The 21,329-nt window shown below is 37.0% G+C and overlaps 1 protein-coding gene across 1 annotated transcript in view; it reads right to left on the reverse strand.

Annotated features, from left to right (window-relative positions):
• Window positions 1-19,064, reverse strand: part of Armc3 (armadillo repeat containing 3) — a 97,415-nt gene extending 78,351 nt beyond the window's left edge. Inside the window, exons 1-6 of the mRNA XM_023701983.1 lie at window positions 18,870-19,064; window positions 13,586-13,654; window positions 13,151-13,326; window positions 10,657-10,851; window positions 5,543-5,726; window positions 3,255-3,264 (exon numbers count right to left, since the gene is read on the reverse strand). Coding sequence (XP_023557751.1) covers window positions 3,255-3,264; window positions 5,543-5,726; window positions 10,657-10,851; window positions 13,151-13,326; window positions 13,586-13,654; window positions 18,870-19,002 — 767 coding nt within the window. The 5' untranslated portion in view covers window positions 19,003-19,064. The remainder of the gene's footprint in view (window positions 1-3,254; window positions 3,265-5,542; window positions 5,727-10,656; window positions 10,852-13,150; window positions 13,327-13,585; window positions 13,655-18,869) is intronic.
• Between the last annotated feature and the right edge of the window lie 2,265 nt (window positions 19,065-21,329).

Below are 21,329 nucleotides of genomic sequence, written 5' to 3' on the forward strand. Positions count from 1 at the left end.
TAGACTAACAGCCTAAACCAGCACAAGATTATAGTCTGGTATAAATTATATGCTCTGGGATATAATGAAGAATGTTTGAAAAGAACAAATTGATAACCTCTGTCTGGCTGTGTGACTATATAAAATGGAAGAATCTCGAATGCCAAGTCAGGCTGTCTGTACTAGATTCTGTTTATTCTACTCAAAGAACTGTAAACTTGAAGACCATGAATCCAGAAGACAGACAGAGGTAGGCTTTGGGAAGTTCATGAACTCTGTACATATGAAAGCTTTGGGAAGGTTGCTCTTAGACCAGATTCTCAAAGAAATTCAAGACTCTCAAAAAGTTGAGTTTGGCAGTATAGTTGGATGTGCTTGGAAGCTGTCAGAAATACAGGCAGGAAGTCAAAAGACATGATGGAATTAGAAACAGATTTGAGATTCCACTGCTTCCGTGCTGCTTATGAAACATTAGTCATAAGTGAGATTGCTCAGGAAGACGTAACACAAGATGCAAGATAGAGGACAGAAAGACAAGTTTAATGCTGAAATTGCAAGCAGAGGAGACAAAGCTGGTGAAACAAAGTGTTGGTCAGATAATCAGAACAGTCAGGAAAGAAGAATGGCATATAAATCAAAGGATATGTATATAATTTGATATAGCATGTTGGCTATAATGGCAAAGTGGTTCTTAAATAAAAAAAAGATTATAGGTTTTAGAAAGTGGAATCTATAGTCTCTTATAAATATCAGAGAGGGAAAAGTTAAGGAAGCAAATTGGCTAAGTATCTTACATAACTATTGCATCTTTAACTATTTTTAGAAGTTTAAAAAATATATCAAAAGGAAAGCACCATAGAAAACCAGAATAGAAAGCATAACACATGATGTCAGAAATAAAACCAAATATAGTAGTTGTGAAATTGAAGCTGACTCTATTTCTTCACCTTGCCCTTCGGACGCCCTTGCGGTGGCGAAGCTCCCTCAGCACTGCTGGCCTGTGGGGCCCTCAGCGCCTCCTGCCCCCTTCGCCCTAACTGTACTTCCGGCACTGATTTCCTTCATATCTCCATTTAAACTAGCTGAAATTTATAGAACTGTTTTCTGTCAAGATCACTTTTAGAACTACATGGCAATCTTAATATCAAATCAGAATTTAAAGCTCAAAGGCAGTAATTCAGATTTTTAAAAAACATAACCAGGAATGTATACGAAACAATATGAGATAAAGTTATAAGAGAAAATTTACAGAAACAATGCGTTGGAAAGCTCCTAATACACCACTACAGATCTGGTAGATAAAACAGTAAACAAAGACAAAAAGAACCATACAACATAATTTATGAAGGTGAACTAAAAGTTAAACCTTGAAGTCTATATTCTATAGGAAATACATTTATTTTCCTTTTCAACAACTATTTATTCATTCATCCCTTTCATTGTCCTCATCTTGTGGAACACTGTCTTGCACACATATAATAAACACTTGCTAATTAACAAGTTAGTGTACCTTTTAAAGTTTTAATAGAATACTTGTGCTAATTGAACATTTTCTAGTTTCAAAGAAAATACAATACTACTCTGAAAGAAAAGATTGCATTTTCAAAACCACAAAGAAAAAGTATTAGAATTTAAAATGAAAGACTGTGAGCTGTGGGTCTTGATTAGGAAAAGGACCCCACTGCTCACCTTAGTCCTTTTCAAAACCTAGAGGGTTGGCCCAATATACTCAGTGTTAAAAATACTGGCTTTACATGACTGAAATGGAAAAAAATCATAAAATAACTCATCTATATATTACAAAAATGATGATGCTTATTTTTAAAATACTATTCCTAAAAATAACAGGAAGCTCAGAAGAGGTAAGAGTATGATAACAGGATAGCCTGAGGATGCGCCATACTACGACAGAAAAGTAAGGAAAGGGTGCTTCAGTTTGGAAAAGTTGTGGCTGAAAAGCACATGATACCCTCACAAATGACAGAGACGAAATGAATACAGATTTAGTCACTAGATTCTAAAATAAAGACTGAGACACGATTTGCAGCTAGAATATAGTTATTTTAGAACTAACATAAGGAAGCAGAATCAGAAAACATTAAGTGCCAGGAAGGACTTAAAGCTATTTGCTTGAATTACTTTGTGTTACAGATAAAAAATAGATTTAAACAAATGATGCTAGAAAATCTGACAGCTACATGCAAGAGAATAAAGTTGAATATTGCCTTATGTCATATACAAAAATTAACTCCAATACCAAAGATCTAAATGTAAGAACTAAAACTATAAAATTCTTGGAATAAAGTAGGGGCTTTATAACACTAAACTTGATTATACACACCAAAGCAACAAAAGAACAAAACAGATAAATTACACTATGATGAAAAACTCAAGTGCACAAAAGGATACAATCAGCACAATGAAAATGCAATCCACACAGTGGGAGAAAATATTTGCCAATCATATATTTGATAAGAGATTAATATCCAGACTATATAAAAACTCCGACAAATCAATATTAAAAAAACAAGTAAACCCACTAAAAATGGGCAAAGGATTTAAGGAGACATTTATCAAAAAAGATATATAAGTAGATAATAAGCAAATAAAAAGATTTCAACCTAACTAATCATTGGTGGCACATAAATCAAACCACAGGAGGAACCACCTCCCACCAAACACAGTAGTGTAGGCGAAGATGTGGAGAAACTGGAAGCTCTGTGCCCTGTCTGTTGGTGGGAAGGAAAAATGGCACCACTGCCACAGGAAACAAAATGGTAGCCCTTCAGAAACTTAGAATCATCACATAACCTAGCAGTCCCACTTCCAGGTACACATGTGCAGTGAATTGAAAGCTCAGACTCAAACAGATATTTTTTTCATCCATGTTCATGGTAGCATTACTCATAATATCCAAAAGGTAAAAGCAAGGCTGGGGTGATAGCTCAGTGGCATAAGCACCTGCCTGGCAAGTGCACAATATCGAGTTTGATCCCTGGTACCAAAAAAAAAAGTAACAAAAAACAATAACAAACAGAAAACAAAAGAAAAAAGCAACCCGTCAGTGTTTGAGTGAATAAACAATATAGAGGATATATATGTATATACACTCATACCTTCATAAATATATATAACAGAATATTATACAGGTTTTTTATTTGTGATACCAGGAATCAAACTCCGGACCTTCCACTTGCAGTATTATACAGCATTAAAACAAAACAAAACTCTTCTTTCCTGACTGTTCTGATTACCAGACCCACACTTTCTTTTACCAGACGTATGCTACAATATGAGTGAATGTTCAGGACACTGCTAAATACACTCAAAAAAAAGGACAAATGCTGCATGATTCCAGGTACATAAAGAGCATAGAGCAGTCCCATTCAGACATAGGAAGTAGAATGGTGGTTGCTAGGAACTTCTGGGAGGGGGAAATGGAAGTTACTGTTTAGTTAATGTCAAATTTTAGTTTTGCCACATGAAGAGTTCTGAGGACCGGTGGTAGCACAGCAATGGAAAGGTATTCAATGTATGACACTGTCTGTGCCCTTAAAATGGTTACAGTGGCCAATTTCACAGCAATAAATATTTTTATCACAATTTTTAAAAAGGAAAAGTGAAACATTTTTCTTTTGATCAAAACCTTCTCCTCCTTTTGACTTGCCCACTTCTGTGAGTTATAACATTTTTTTCCCAGCTCTCGAAGTCAGACACCGAACCTCATTCTTGGTGTTTCCTTCTCTCTTCCTCAACCTGCTACCCTCACTATGAATTTTTCATAATGTGCCAGGAGCTGTGCTGGCGCTTCTCCTTGCAGAAGGCCTGGAGAGGGCCGGCAAGATAGTCAGTGGACTAAGCGCCTGCTTAGGCAAACACAGGGGCTGGGGTTTGATCCCTGGTACCACATGCTGTGCAGGCCCTGTCCCCAGGAACATTGAGCTGCCCACCGAGTCCAGATGTGGTGGTACACACCTGAAATCCCAGCACTGGGGAGGCTGAAAACAGAGGATCACTATGAGTCCAAGCTGCACAGGGAGACCCTGTGCCAAATACATATATTAAAACAGCAACAACAAAATGCCCTGTCTCTCTGTGTGTGTATCTGTCTATTTTACAAGTTCAATTTATATATATATAATTTTTCTAAGATTAGATATATATTTTGGCTTTTTTGCTATGCATAAATATTTGTCAACATAGGAAGATGGGATATATTTTTGAAAATAATTTCTACTTGACACACACTAATGCACATATTTATGGATTCCATGTGATGCTTCAATACGTGTGTATAATGTGGTTATATCAGGGTAATTAGCACATCTGCTAACTACCCCAGACATCGTGTTGAGAACATTCAGAGCCCTCCATATAAGCTATTTTGAAATTTTCAATGATTGTTAACAATAGTTACCCGGCTTGCTATACAGAACTGCAGAAGTTATTTCTCCTTTCTGACGTATTCCTGTACCCCTAACTGTCCTCCCTCCACCGGCCCCACCTCCATTCCCTTCTCGGGCTCTGGCAACCACTGTCCTACTCTCTACTCCATGAGATCAACTTTTTTGCTTTTGTATGTAAGTGAGAACATGTGGTTTTGGCTTTCTGTCAGAATAGCTTCATTTCTCACTGAGCTCACCACAATTACACCTTTCTCGGGCTTTTCCAGTCTCTTCTCAACTTTGCAGCAAAATTTTTCTCTCTTTAAAAGTGAGAAGCTCTAATACTCTCTCCCCTAAGTCTCTTCAATGGCTCCTCCTTGCCATTCATTCATTTGGCTTATGATGCTCATTTTCATTGGACTCTTCCCTGTTTATAAGGCCCCTCTATGTTGACCGTGAAGCAGACAGCAAAATCCTGCTTGCTACACTAAAGCCTTGACAAAATCTAGTATGGGATGAAAAAAATGTTTTGCACAATATACACATAGACATATATACAGATGTGACTATATACATTTAGAATATAAGTCACTTAAAATAGCCAAAGCTGTCATCATTTATAAGAGTAGTGATACAGAAGGGGAAAAATAAAATCACATCTTTTATTAAACAAAATACTCCACATATACATAAATTAAAATTGTAATTTCACCTGCAGTGCATGAGATGTACTTAATCTCTCCTATCTTACAGATTTATGTCAACATAGCTTGTCACTGAAATGAAAATCATATTATGTATATCATCTGAGCATATTATTTTTCATGGCTGTATAACATGGTACTGCCATAATCTTGCTGAAACTAGATATTACTTTGTTGACCTCATTCTGAATGCGGGTTTCTTGAAACAACACAATGTCTATTTTCTGTATGGTTCCAAACAAAAGCTTAAACCTTCATTTAAATATAGGATTGTAATTAAATCATATTGAGTTTATTTCTGTCCCAAGAAATCTTTATAACTCTTTGGCACTGGGATGAGCTTTGGCCTTAAGTAGTAAATAGACTGTAGTTCTCCAACAGAAAATAGCAGACTATTATTCTAGTGTTTTCTCATAGCAGTCACAGGACTATCAGAGGAAAATGTATGATTAATTTATATAAAATGAGACATACAGTAATAAGCTGCTTTGGCAATTGCTTTTGCTGCATTCTTCTGGATGTCAGGTACTGTAGAGCTCTCTGCAAATGCAAGGAGCTTTTGCAGCGCCCCTGTCCGCTGAATCAGCACCATACTATCCATATCTTCAAGGCAATTAGCCACCACTGAAAGTGCTTCTATGTGAAGGTCATTCAAATCCTAGTAACAAAAACAGGCACAACTTTAGAAAGGTGGAGTGAAAAAAGAATTGGCATTTTGCAAATTTTAGTATGATAGGAACTAAGAGCAGTAAAAATATGATGTGACTATTGTGAGTGGGGTTCTAGGAAGCAGAGTTCTTTTTGTCAATGCAGCCTCAGTCTACCTAGCCATTTGCCCCATTTTTGCTCATCTATCTTACTCTGAAATGTTTTGTGGATAAAAACTATGCCACCAAGGAAATTTCCATTAATAATAGCCATGGAACACTGGTCATAAAACCTTCAATGAAAAACAATTCTAATATCTGGTGAAAAATGTTTTTTAAAATAGCAAAAAAAAACCTGAAGGAAAACGTGCTCCTTAAAATCTGCAGCTGGTAGAAGAAAGCTGGTAGCAGCAGAAAACTGCAGCTTTGCCTACACAGGTGGAGATTTCAGAGAGAAATCCTGAAAGTGAGAGAAGCACAGAAAGGATGACCGACTGCCATGACATTCGGCTCCACACTGCTCCCGCCCAAGGGACTGACTTCACCACAGAAGTGTGACAAAGGGCCCATACCCACAGAATTTGTGGGACCTCCCCGTTCCTCATCGTCCCAAAGCAGGTGACTTGGTAGAGTGGAGGAATGATCTTTTGAAGACTCAGTTGCAGCACCAGCCTGGTGGCAATACCTTTCAGGGCTGAGCCAAGGTCTTGCCCAAGGCTGTAAATGCATCAAAGCAGTGTATGGCATAGGGTGCTATTTCTCCCCAAGATAGAGTTCAGAAGTCCAAGAAACAAGGCGTGGAAATGGGCTTGGCATCACTCATCTTACCCCTAATGGCTCACTAGCAACGCCTCGGCTTCCTGCTCTTTCCATCTTATGATCTGCTATCTAGAGCTCCTAATTCTCAAAGGAAGAATACATCCATGAAGAAACACACTGAAGCCTTCTCAGGAATCAAGGTTTGGGCCATCCCATGACTGAAGACCTATGGCCCCTGGACATACATGCTGAGAACAAAAGGAATATGGTCTAGGTAGTGAAAGAAGGTTGCTGTGACTATTAATGATAATCATGTGATTAGGGAAATTAGGACTGTAATTATCATAAATATTTCTCTTCCTTATTTTGTTATAAATACCTTTGTGTGTATTTATACACATTATATATATATATATATATATATATATATATATATATATATATAACACGCAACCACTTATCATGACATATGAGCTGTACTAACTTTATACTATAATAATTAATTTTGTTGAACTTTATTTCACAATATTTAAGTTCCTAAAGGTCAGTGTGAAGAGTAAACATCATCAGAGGACTTTGCATCCTCTTCTAGGGGAAGAGTTAATATATTCTTGGTTGGATATAGGATAGTTGTATCATGTTAGGCATATGTATTATTATGTCCTTGCCTTTCGTTAGAGAATATGATTTTAAAAGATAATATGTGTACTAAATTGATAAGAAGTAAACTTAGAATGATTGATTTTTATGTATGAACTTGGCTAGGCCAGAGAACCCATATATTTGCACTATTTAAATATTTCTATAAAGATTTTTTTTTTTCAGAACCAGGAATTGAACTCAGACCCTTGCGCTTGCCAGGGAAGCACTTATTCTACTGAGCCATCTCCCCGGACCCCTATAAAGATAATTTTTAGATTGGGTGAATATTTAAGTTAATAGACTTTGGATAAAACAGATTAGTCTTATAATGTAAGTTGGTCTTATTCAATCAGTTGAAGGCCATAATAGAAAAGCATTGACTTCCTGGACATAGGGGAAACGCTGCCAGTAAATTGTCTTTGCACTTGCTAACTTTTCAAAACTGATTGAGCCAATTCTCTAATTATCCATTCTGTTTCTCTGAAGAACCCTCACTAATACAGAGTATGACCAAAAATCTAGGTATAAATTATACCCAGCCGTCTGGCTGACCACTGACCTAGGCATGCATGGAGGACACACCAGAGTCTTTCCAGGGTCCTTAAAGGGGAAGGGCCCTGCATGATGTCTCTTACTTAGCTGCTTTTCCAATGGAGTGTCTTCCTCAAACCTGTGAAATTCAGCTGGCAGGGAGTGGAATGAAGCTTTTCTGGCTTAAACTACTAGAGGTGAGAGTCTAAAGCCAGAGATGTTCCATAAATTTAAGCCCAGAAACAAGCTGACCAAGAATGTGAGTACCCAAATCTAAGTTACACGTCTTCTCTTATCTATGGCTGACCTCAGAAACATTGAGGTGGTGCCTGGAGTCAGGCTAAATAAAAGCAACAGTAAAAAGAAACCTCCAGAACAGAGTCATGATACCAGATGTTGCACCTCAAAAGAGAGATAGATAGTTTGTAGCTAATGGCCTATTTAAACAAAATATTAGTAGTCCTCAGGAGAACACAAAAGAATCTAGAATCACTAAAATGTAGTAGCTACAATGTTCATTTTGAACCAAAATGTACTAGATGTGCAAAGATACAGAACAGTATAAATGAGATTATGGGGTGAAAAGACAGTCACTAGAAACCTACAGCAGATAGGATAAATTATTGGAATAAACAGTTAAAGACTTAAAGTGGTTATTACAAGCATGTTCAAAGAAAAAAGCTTAATAGATATGAACAAGCATGTTTAAAGAAAAAAGGTTAATAGATATGAAACTTAAAAATGAAAATTTAAGACATGAAAAGCACAAAACTAAAATCAAAAATTCACCAGGTATACTTAACATCAGATTATAGATGGCAAAAGAAGGAAACTAGATATAAAAAATTAATCCAAAAAAGAAAAATGAATAGACCTTTAGAGTCTTACAAAATCATATCAATTAGAACAACATAAGTATAACTGAGTCTTTCAAGGGACAGGAGAAGAAAAGATTATATAACAAAGGAAATTCCAATATTTAACAGAAAACATTCTGTACAGACCTAAGGACTTATGGGCTCCGATCAAAGCATAAAAATTATATGACTGATATGCAGAGCAAAAGTGCAGAAAGCCAAAGATAAAGACAGAAATCTCAAAAACAGAAGAAATAAAAGGACACCTTACATTTGTGAAGTCTTCCTTCCTTCCTTCCTTCCTTTCTTTCCTTCTGGCTTCCTAGTGTGGTACCCGGATGGAAACCAGGCCTTCACACATGCTAGGCAGGCACTTGGCCATTGCATGACTTCCCCAACCCTTTAATGGCTGAATAATGATGTTCAGAAGAAATAGAAAAGTTCTAAGTAGAAAATAAATGCCAAACAGGAATTTTACAATAAAGAAAAATGTATTCATAACTGTGAGGGTAAAGGGAAAACATTTTTAAATAAAGTTAAAAACTGAGATTATTTATGTTAGCATATCTGCACTATGAGAATTGCTAAATGGAGTTCTTTAGATTGAAGGAAAATGGCCTTGATGACAGCCTGTATACACAAGAAACAATAAACACCACCAGGAATACTAAATATATTTCTTCAACTGTCAATAAGTTGATGGGCACTACACACACATAGAAATGTAATTTTCCTTTCTTCATTCCCTTAACAATACATACAATATAAAACTGTTCAAGACAAAAACTATGTTGCATTGTTGAGTTTGTAATGTCTATATATATAAAATATATAACAAAAGTAGTATTCAGAATAGGAAAGGTAAATAGAAGTATAATGCTACAAAGTTTCATTTTTTTACTTGGATTGGTTAATATGGTTAACCAATATTGTTAATTGGTTAATATTGGTTAATATATATGTAGACTAAGATAAGTTTAAATATTTTATTATAATTATCAGACCAACTGTTACATATTTTATTTTTTTTAATGTAATTGGTTGTTACAGGGTCTCACTACACAGCTCAGACTCATGGTGATCCTCCTGTTTTATTTTTCAGTTTGTATCTTATTTATTTATTTAGTGGTACTGGGGATCAAACTCAGGACCTTATGCTTGCCAGGCAGGCACTTTTGCTGCTGAGTTATCTCCCCAGCCCCTCAATTCGTCTTTTAAAAACATGATAAAATATGACTACCTATTACTACCTATTAACACAAAGGCTGGCATCCATATTGATCAACGAATCAAAGGCAGCTAGATTTACATGGCCAAGAAATACAACTGTGTCTATATTGCTCCTTTCTATTTTACTTTATTTTTTCATTCCTGTAAAATTAGAAAGTTCTGATACTTAATTTTTTAGGAAGTAAAAAATATAGTGATTGGGTAGTACATAGTTGTTACTTAGGGACCCTTTAATCTCGTTTAATTTACGCCTGCCTCCTGAGTTTCTAAGAGGCATAAAGAAAAGACTTTTGTCGTTAGAGTTAATTTAATTTACTAAACTTTTAAAGTGGCACAACGGATGGTTTCATGCTGGAGTTAAAGCAGTGGACACTTTCAGAAATCATCTGAATCACTCCAAGACAGTTAAATGATATTTAATAAACTGCTAGACTGTTTTTTTAAAACCGGGAAAAAACAAAAAAAGGTATGCAGATCCTTAACATGTGAAATTTATTCCTAAGGAACTTAGTAGAAACTATGGAAATTCCACTCCAATGTTCCTCAAAATGTGCTTAGAAAGTAAATTACATTTCTTCCCCTATCCCAGAGAAAATCATTGTTAATAAATGTCAGGAGACTAGTTCTATATTTTTTATATTAAAGGAGACTAATTCTAAATGTTTCAGAAAACCAGGGAAATAATAGACAAAAATGTTTGAACATTTTCAATATCGTAAGGCAGAAGACTTTTAAAAAATTCATTTCAAATGCCTATACAATTATTCTGATTTAATCAGTCTGATTGACTTTCTGTAGAAATTAACCAATTATTCCATTATATTTTGCATCATGCTTAAATATAAAATTTCACTTGAAAATATTCTATAGTTCCTTTTATATGATGTTTAGGGGACCACTGAGAGAACTGAATGATCATTACCTTGGTTTCTAGGATCTTAATAAGCTGGTCCAGTCCTTGATTGTCTCTCAGCATTGCCTGGGACTTCTTACTATTTGTCATAGCACCCAACGTTTTGAGAGCCAACAGCTGAATAATTGGATATTCTGATTTCAAGAGATCTAATACAGGAGGAATTGCATTTAGTTCTTGAAGTGCAGCTCGACACTCAAAATCCTGCCATGAAATACAAATGATCATATCAGTAATTTCTAAAGCAAAATAGAGTCTCAAGAACAGAGAAATTCTATTTTCTAGCAAAGAACATTATAAATTCAATGTTTTCATCTTTTATTCCAGACTCCCTTCTAAAATAACTCACAAAGATAAGAAAACTTTCAGCTGACAAGATCAAAATATTCATGTTTAACTATGCCGACATTGTCAACAACAGGAAATAAACAAGATCTGTGGCTTTTCAGTATCTTATTTTTTATGCAGCAAATTCCCATTACTACAAATATCATTGCAATAAAAATCTATGCATAATACAATTCTTTTCACACTCTGATATACTGCTTCAAATACTGTTTTATTTGATAAAATGAAATAATAATATCAATCCTCATCTTCAAATGGATTGTTTATGAAATACCTATCTGCAGACAGTGCTATTGTAAGGTTCTATGCATGTAAATTTATAGCAGGCATAGTCCAGATGTATGACCTTTCCTTAAGATATTAAGGGGTCATTATAGTCTAGACAAATTGTTCTGCATGAGTCAATAATTTTGTGGGGGTGCATGTGTATGTGTGGAGGGGTTATTGATTGAGATGAATAGTACAGAAAACAGGATGAAATCATAAAAACATCCCAAACTAGGATCACTCAATCATGACTTTTTTTTTTGGTCCCAGAATATGACAAATATAAAATAGCACTAAAGTTAGAAACAGCCTCACTTAAGGTTACCTTGCCCCTATCTATTCTTTAACTGACCTCTCCCACTCAGCTTCCTTCAGATATAAAAGCTATAGGTTGCTCTTAGTCATGGAATGAATTGAGTCTCCAGTCCCTTAGAATGTGACCTTATTTGGAAACACAGTCCTTGAAGTTGTAACTATGCGAGATGTGGTCATCCTGGAGTGGGGAAGGCCCCTCGTGGTGTCCTGATAGGACTGGGTTCCTTCGAGGGGCAGTGGTCAGGGGAAAGACAGAGTGCTACCATGGTGAGGCCAGCAGCGTCCACCTTGACAGCAGCTGGGAAGAGGTGAGGAAGGATTCCACCCAGTCTCAGAGTATGACCATACTGACACCTTCATTTTGAACTTCTCTCCTCATTACTGTGACTTTCTGTCATTTTAAGCCATTAAGTTTGTGGTACATATACAATGTAGTGCTACTAGCTAGTACTTTGTTAGTAGGAACTGTGGAGATAATATTTTTCATTTCTGCTACATTAAAACACACATAAGACTCTTAACATTAAAACCCAAGCACTTATAGGAACTTCAAAGCCTGCTTGGCCAGATCCAGCCCAAGTGACCAGAGAAGCCTGGGAGGAGCTGATCTGCCTCCTTCCTTTTAGGAGCAAGGCCCCTAAAGTCAGGTTGCTGGAGTGCTAAGGCTCGGATTCTGTTAGGCCCAGGCAGGGTACTTTGCTTGTCAACCTTGCCTCTCCCTCCCTCTTGACTCCATCTTTCTCCTTCTGTCTCACTCTATTGATAGCTATTTAGAATGCTGTTTTTGTGTGTTCATCTGATCTGAAGTTTTTCAAACATATGTGGTGATTGCTAAGAAACCTAACAGGAAAAGAAGCAAAGAAGGCTGTTAAAAGACTCAGGAAACTGGTCTGCTGTGGGTATGTGGGTGTGGGTGTGGGTGCAGAGAGGGGCTGAAGAGCAGGGTTCAAAGGACAAAGCATGGGGGAGTGGAAGGTGGCAGTTTCTTTCCACTCCAAAGAACAGTCCCCATGTGGTAGCATCTTGCTATTGTGAGCAGTGTAAATACTGTTCAGTATACTTAGCTCACTGGATTCTCACCCTAAATGAGTCTAGGTAATACCCTTTGGTTATGGTACAATGGATTAGGGTATAATAGATTACACCTATTAAAACTACCTGGGTCAAATCAAACAGCTTCTTCCCAGGTTCAACATGAATCTTAGATCTCCTATTTAAGAAGAAGCACATTTTATCTAGACCAATCCCACCTAAACCTGTATGCCATTCTATTATTATTATTATTGCTATTATTATTTAGAAACACATTTCTAACAGACTCTTCTGCAGATGACAACTCTCTGAAAACTGAAGTGATATTAGACTTTCACCATTTTTTTCTGAGTGATAAATACTAAATGCACTAAGAATTGATGATACAAAACTGGGTGAGCTTTCCAGTATCATCCTTTCCTTAATAGGAAAATAACTTTATAATCAGGATCAAATCTAGGGTCTTATGCATGCCAGGCAAGTGTTGTGCCACCGAGCTATAACCCTAGCCATCAAAGGAGCTTTTAGAAGTTAATTTTACCTGGGCCAAGTTGTAAATGCTTTCAATAGAATTCTTCTTCACATCAGGATCGGGACTCCTCAGCAGTCTGATGAGTGGCTCCAATCCACCATGTTCAAGTATTTGCACTTTACCGGTATACTCTACGGACATGTTTGCTAGGCAAAGACTAGCAAACTCATGGATAACTACTTCTTCTGTGATCAAAAAATAAATAAGACAAGTCTGTTAAATGTTTGTTCAATCTCTACTTCAAAATATGCTTTAAAAAGCCTTAGCTCTGCAAATCTTGCTTACTGTTCACCTTTTTAAAACATCAAAATTGAGCCAAGGTTTGTGAAATTTTAATGACAACTCACAGTTGATAGCTCTGAGCTATTTTCAATATGTAATTTAATAAAATGTTAAAAAGAAACCAGTTCTTTCTTTTGCAGTACATATAGGATGCAAAGTTACCTTCCGGGGTGAGCTGGGCAATCACAGAATTCATGACATCTAACTTCCTTAGCAATTTTTTAACATCATCTACAAAAAGAAGAGAACATTGTTAGTTATTAACAATAATGATGACAGTGTCTGTTGAACAGTTATCCCTTAAGAGATGGGTACTATCATTATCCAATTTCATGGTTACAGAAATTGAATTACCAAATCACACAACAAATAAGTAATGGGGCCAGGTTTCCTGCTGAGGTCTGTGTGACCCTGCACACACTCTACACCACGCCCCTCAAGCCCTGCGAGGCTGGCTTCTAGACACTAAAGAGAACAAAATGTGACTAGAACACCCTTCAGTAAAAGTAAGTTGTTGCAGCCTAGCCCTGTTTATTTCAAAATAATCATTCTTTTTGTTTTATTGCAAAGGTATTTGTAAATTTTGATGTTAACAAAACTTGTACAGAAAGCAAATTAAGAATTATTGTAGCCTATTTCAATGAATATATCTTGACTGCTTCCATTCCATTTAATTATTACAAATGCCAAGAATGCTAATGATAAATGTATTAGTTGTTCTGAAGTTTACTTTCACATAATTTATATTAGCCTAATTAAGGGTGGACTGGTATCTCTCCACTTCTTTCTTGCTATCCTTTATCTCACTTCTAAGAAAAAAAAGCATTAGTTCTTTTAGTTTTGCAAATTCTCCTCTCGATTAGTTACTTCAAAAAGCCAAAATTAGCTCTGCCAGAATTTTGGAAAAGTTCAGTTTGTAGCAGCTGAAATACATGGACTCTGGATGAGTTCTTCCTCTTTAATTGCTGGTAAGACATGGCTTTAAGTGGATCCCATTTCCAAGGGAATCTAGGGCTATGACTTTTCATTAATCTGTCAAAACTTCTTCCTTTTTTGTTCAAAGTGATTAGCAGGTCCAGCAAAATCACAGTTGAATACAAATAAACTTGAAATGCAAAATAATAACTGACCTCTAGGAAGCACAATGTTCAGAGGTAAAGGATGTCATTTTAAGGTCAACATTCATTTTGGAAAAATGCATTACCTCCATGAATTGAGAAACAGTACTTAGAATAGTACTCAGAACTTCTCAAGGGTTTAGTGAACTGAGTAGAGTACACTCTCTAAAAGCAAACATTGTTATTCTCTCCTGAGTTTGGTTTGTATTACTATAAAAATTTTTGTGGAAGCTATATCAAAGTCTTCTATTATTACATGCTTGAAAAAATATTTCCAGGCTATTAGGTTTCCAAGCATAGTCCCCACATGGTGTATAAAATACTTCCATATACTGCAGAATCTGCTGCTCCAACACTGAAGAGAGGGTGGAAAGATCCCTGCTCTGTGCATTCTTCTCTTTGTCATGGTGACAGACTCCCACTGGGAGGGGCTACAGTGTTGAATGAATCTTCTACCCTCAGGTGACACCACACTTTGGTCTGGCCAAGCAAGCTAAAATTTTTATGCCATAAAATTCTCTTTTAGATCTGAATGTAGCCCAAATGACAAGCAACATTCACCAACAGTTCTAGTAGGTCTATCCTTGAAACCATTTCCTCATGGCTCAATGGATGATTCTAGCTCACCAGCAGCTCTTGTAATCCAGCGACAGTTAATCACTTTGTTATTCTTTTTGACACTAGATTTTTAAAGAGTCTTTCTCATCTTGAGGCTAAATCAGCAACAATAATGGGTGTGTGTCTATTTCCATCACTCTGAACACAATCTCTGTCCCTTTCTTTTTCAACAGAAAACACTCTCAGATATGGCAACTGAATGGAAACTCTGACTTGTGGTTGGGCCACCTGAGCACGCTCTGGCTAAATGGGGTGCCACCTACGATTCTGGGTTGTTTCGGAACTGCCAGCAACTTTGCTTCCTGGGCCACCTGCTTGTCATCTCTTTTAGTTGCATTCTTATATAGTTGTTCCATTTACACAATACTAGCCATTTACTCTTGAATTTGTTCACTCTTCTACCAACAGCTTTCTAAGATGGCAGGCTCTTCTACCTGACTTGAGTGAGGAAACCCTCTGGTTTTCCAAGGCCATTTCTCCATGGATTCTGGTGAGTTCTCTCTTAGTGAGCTTCATTCAGCAAGTCTCTGTTATGTGGCCTTGTTGGATTAACTACAAATTGGAAGGTGAAAAAAGACAGTATCTCCATTTTGGTAAAGAACAAGAGTTCAACAAAGTTAAATTCCTATTTTGACCACAGCTTGACATAGAGACATAGTTCAACCACAAGAAAGAAAAGAAAGAGTGTTTTCATTTGCAAAAGCGAAAAATGACTTTCACTGGAATATTTTTAGCACTTGGCATTCCCTAGGATCATTAGAGTGATCCCCTGTGAACACAGTGGTTACTGTGACAGCATGGAAAGCATATGAAGAGCAGATTTCGAAGGAGCTAGGCTATGCTTAGACCGCCCAGTGATGAGGGCATCGGCTGCAGGGGTACATTTGTTCTCATATTGGTCTGGAAACAAGACTTTTCATTTGGACCAAGTGACTAAATATACAGTTTTTATTCCAGGTTTTCTTGGACACGTATGAAAAGTGAAGCATAGCTGTTAATGTGTTGGCTCTGTTAAGAAAAAAAAGAGCTTTACAAGCACTTAGGGATGCCATGTGTTCTAACCACATCATCAGACACTTAAAATTGAAAGCAGTCAAGTTAATTCAAACAATGGTTTAATATTTTCATCTAATTCATAGAATGGAAAGAAAGCTTTCAGAGGTTGATTAATCATCCTGAGATCCAAATAGTCACTGGAGAAAAAAAGGGTGGCAGAAAGGGTGTCCTTATCCCCCCATCCACCAAAATCCATGCTACAGAGGTGGGACTTCCTGACACTGGTCAGGGCCAGTGGACAGTCAGCTTAGAGCAGGCCCCAGAGTTCTGTGAGCCACTTCCTTCAGCAGCCAAATGCAATAGTGACTCTTACTAATTTTGGGTCACAGACCTCTTTAGAAACTCATGAAATTCAATGTATATACTCTGCTCAGAAAAAAATTTTATAAAGAATTTTTTAATGCATTTGGTTGTTATAGGGTCTTACTATGCAGCTCAGACTCATGGTGATCCTCCCGTTTTCAGCCTTAACAGCGCTGGGATTACAGGTATGTGCCACTATGCCCGGACTCTGTGGCTGGTTCAGCCTGCCCTGGAGGCGGAGCTGGCATGGCATGTGGTGCTGGGGATTGAACCACAGTCCCTGCATTTGCGTAAGCTTGCCTAAGGAGGCTCTTCAGTCCATGGAGCTATCTTGCCAACCCTCTTTATAAATGATTTATTAGAGAGCTCCTCAGCTTACAAATGCCTTATATCTTGGAAGATGATACATAAACAAGATTAAACTAAGAACAAAAGTAGGATAGTGTGGAAAACTAAAGTTTAACTTAGAAAATATAAGTTCAAATAGAGAATTAGAACTCTGCTTTTCAGATAAGATGTATTCTACAACAAAATCATTTAGTAGAACCTGACTTAGAATCATACAAGACTTGATGATGAGAAAATTGCTTAAACTATGAACCAGAAAATAAAGCTTTACTTTTAGCTTTAACTTCTGATCTACCATTATGCATCTACATGACTGTAGGCAAGTAACTTAACCCTTGGAGGGCTCGCTTTTACATTTAAAACAAGGTGTTATAGGATAGGCATTATGTATATCTTTGTTTCTCAGATTCTGTGGTGTGTAAACTCTCCTTTTGGTTTTTAGTTATATAATTGATATGGTACTAACACAGAACTATTACACAGCAAACTTTGAGATTAAATTTACTTCACAATATAACTGATGACTTCCTTCCCTCTGCACCTGAGTTTCTTCTTTTAACAGGAATAATTATTGCACCTACCTCTCACAGCTGTTTGTTAAGATTAAATGAATATCCAAAAAGCACTTACAACAGTGCCTGGCACAATATGAGGGCTATAGAAGTGCTAATTCATATTATTATCATAATCTAGGTTGGTGAGACAGCCACACCCCTGTGAATGTCCTTATCCCAGAGTGCCCACCTCCCAGCACAGCTACCATTAGGCTTCTGACCCTGTTGCCTGCCACTCGGTACCCCAACCCCACAGGAAGTCTCCACAGCTGAGCATGCAAAGTGCCACACGAAACACCTCTTCCCCTCCTCCATTCATCACTGTCTCTAACAACACTAATGCCACAGTCCCTGCTGGCCACCATGGAATCCGAAGACCCATGGTCTTCGCACAGCATCCAGACAAAATGGGAGGGAGGCGAAACAGGAAGTAAGGGGAAAAATCTGTGCTTGTTTTTGCTGAGACTACAGTACACCAGCAGGAAAGCATGGCTTTAGCCACAGATCCTGCCAGGGACATGCAGTTATTACTAACAGCCTATTTCATGGTGCAGTTCTGTTTCCATTAAGTATATCATTTAAACTTTTTATAAGTTACATGACTTTTATTAACTGACTTAAAACACCTCTTATAACACAGGGAAATGATTTATACGTGGAAAACACATCCTATTCATAAAAGTAATGCCTCCTTTTATTTGAATGGTCTTAGCCAAGCTGATAGTCTAAAGACATAACCGCATATTTTAGCTAATATTATACAACCTTAAAAAATATATTTATGAAAATATTCTAAGCAAGTAATAGATCTGATTTAAGAATAAATATATACATCTAAATTTATTTTTGTAAAGTCTGCAGTTTCAGAAATACCAATTTACCAAAGCTTTACTCTGGGCTTCATTTGTAGTGAAATATATCTAAAGTACAACTTACACATATGTAGCAGGCAAATTGTATTATACTATCAAGAAAAATACTTTAAGAGATAATGATTGTTCTTCTGAGTTTTAAAACTGGAACATACTAACTTACCAACATTGTGAGGAGTTTTTGTGCATACATATCTGTACATACTTTTATACTTGAAATATTCCAGGTACATTCTTGTATTCTGAGCCTGAGGCAGAAGTTCCTATGTTCTGGCTCAACCTTGGAAACTTGGCAAATTAGTAAGTCCCTGATGCAAAATTAAGAAGTTTAAGAGGGGGGTATGGAGACAACCCAGTGTGATAGGATGGGGCTCAGCTCTTGGGGCCATTAAAAAAATCCCGTAAAATGTAACATCGTGCATTTGCTGCATTGTATGATTTAAATTTTAGTTTGTTAACATTAAAGTCAGTTTTATTTTGTTTATTTATTTTTAAAGTCAGTTTTAATAAAATTGAAATAAGTACCTTACAGTGGAAGGAAAAGATCATGTATTTACTTTTAAAAGTTGATACTTACTGTTAGAAGTTAGGATTCCAAATATCATGGTGGCATTTCTTCTTACAGTTTTGTCTTCATGAGTGAGCAGTTTGGTTAAGGGTTCCACAGCTCCAAGTTCAAGAAGTGTTGCTTTATTTTCTTCACCTGACATCACAGATAAGATAAAATCATATGGATATAATCAATCTCATACATGCTCTTTCTTGTGTCATTTAAAATTATTATTTGCCATCTGTTTTTCCCATTCCTCTCTGCTTCCACTCCTATTTCTCTGTCTTAGTAACTTTGTCCTCTCTGGGACAGAATACCTATTGTCCCTAACTTAAAGATGTCTATTTTGGCTGACAATTACAATCCCTGGTTTGCCAGGTTCAGTGTAGAAACAGCATGGAAGAAGGGCCTAGGGGTGGGAGGAGTTGGCCATGTGATACACCCAGGAAACAGAGAGAGAAGGGGGGAGGTGAGGAAGAAGACACAGCCTTCCCAGTCACTTCCCAGTGATTGCCCTCTTCTGATGACACCTACCTCCTAACAACACATTCAGCTATGGATTCATTAGTGGATTGATCCACTGAAGAATATAGTACCTGCATGATCCAATCACCTTCCAAAAGCCCCATCTCTGAACACATAGGCCTTCTGGGAACATTTATGGCTTCCAGTATTCTCAAGTCTTCCTTTGCTGGTGTCTTGAAACCTTTCCCAACTCTCCCATGAATCTTTTCCAAAGGCTTCTAAATCTCATACCAGGGTATATTCACAGCAATCACTACTAACCTGGTACCAAAATCTGTCTTAGCAACTTTCTCCTCCTTGAGACACACTTACTGTCACCTACAACTTCAAGGAGAAGAAGCTTATTTTGCTCACAATTACAGTATTGGGACTGTAGTTTTGTGCCACCATGTCTAGCAACCTTGCTACCAATTTTTGATTTTGTTTTGTAGACCCAACAGAATATTCTTTATGCGACAGTCAAGTTTACACGTCAACTTGACTGGGCTAAGGGATGTTTAGATACTTGGTAAAGTACTATTTATAAGTATTTCTGAGAAGGTGATTCTAGAAAAGACTGGCATTTGAATCAACAGATTGTGCGCCATTGAAAGTAGGCACTATCTAAATCTCTTAGGGTCAAACAGAAGGGTGGAAGAAGGGAAAATTGTCTCTTTTTTCAACCTTCAACATCCATCTGCTTTTGTCCTTGGAGATCAGAGCTCTTTGTTCTTGGGTCTTTGGATTCTCGGCCCCTATACAAACAGCCCTGCTTATCAAGGCTTGAACTCCAAGAACAAAATCTACCACTGGCTTTCCTGGTTCCCCAGCTTGCAGGTGGCAGATCGTGGACTACTTGTCCTGTGTGATCACACAAACCAATTCCCATGACAAACCTCCTCTTGCACTTATCTACATATGTCCTATTCAAGAGAAGAGATTTCTATTAAAGAGGAAAGAGAAAAGATCTCGATTCAAGAGAAAAATCTATAGGGAACCTTAACGAATTAAAGATTATGGCATCTTCTATAAATCAAATAAAGACGATTCTACTTTCTAAATCTGAATGCCTTCCATTTCTTTTTCTGATTTGATCGCAATGGCTCCCATTCATTGATGAACAGAAGTAGGAAGAGCGCATATCTTTCTCCGGGCATTGACTTTAAGAAGAATGCATTCATCATTAGTTATGCCGGGCATATATTTTCCATGGGGCTGTTTTGCCATAATTAGTACTGTAGGTGTGTGAGTAGTAAATTATTTTAGCATTTATAAATCTGAAAAAAGATATCTTGCCATATAATTCCAGGATGAAAGTTTTCGATTTTCTTTCAATACTTTGAAGCTGCTGCTCCCCTGACTTCTTGCTTGCACTGCTTTGGATGTCAGTGCCTCCTTCTTCACCACTTGCTACTTGTTACCTGCTGTTATCCTTGTCTTCATTCCTGTGAACGTGCAAGCTTCCCTGTTCCCATTTGCTACTTTTAAGATTCCCTTTATCCTGGTGTTAAGCAATTGGATTGGTTTGGCTTTCTTCATATTTTTTGTGATTGGGTTTTAACACGCTTCTTGAATATGCGGACCTAAAATTTTCATTAAATCTGAAAACTTTGGTTACTGTTTCTTCTTTAATTTTTGATTCTTTAATTTTACAGAAAAAAGGTAAAACAAGCTTTAACAATAAAATAGCAGAATAACAATAGTTAATACATTGCATATTGTTATCTCTTAAGTAGTTACTCAGAGTACAAGATTCCAGCATAAAAATCTCTCCAATTAATATTAACATAAATCTTCCTTTTCAATAAACTAAGAGACACTAATAGTATTACTAACTTGTACTTTTTCCCTTTTCTCTATTTCTTTCCCCCTTCCCTCATCCTAGTTCCTTTTTTCCTCATGAACAATTTCTTCCAGGGCCGGAGAGATAGCTCAGTAGAATAAACACTTGCCTGGCAAGTGCAAGGTCCTGAGTTCAATCCC

This window comes from Octodon degus, unplaced genomic scaffold (genome assembly GCF_000260255.1).
Source record: "Octodon degus isolate 3935 unplaced genomic scaffold, OctDeg1.0 scaffold00145, whole genome shotgun sequence".
Classification (NCBI taxonomy): Eukaryota; Metazoa; Chordata; class Mammalia; order Rodentia; family Octodontidae; genus Octodon; species Octodon degus.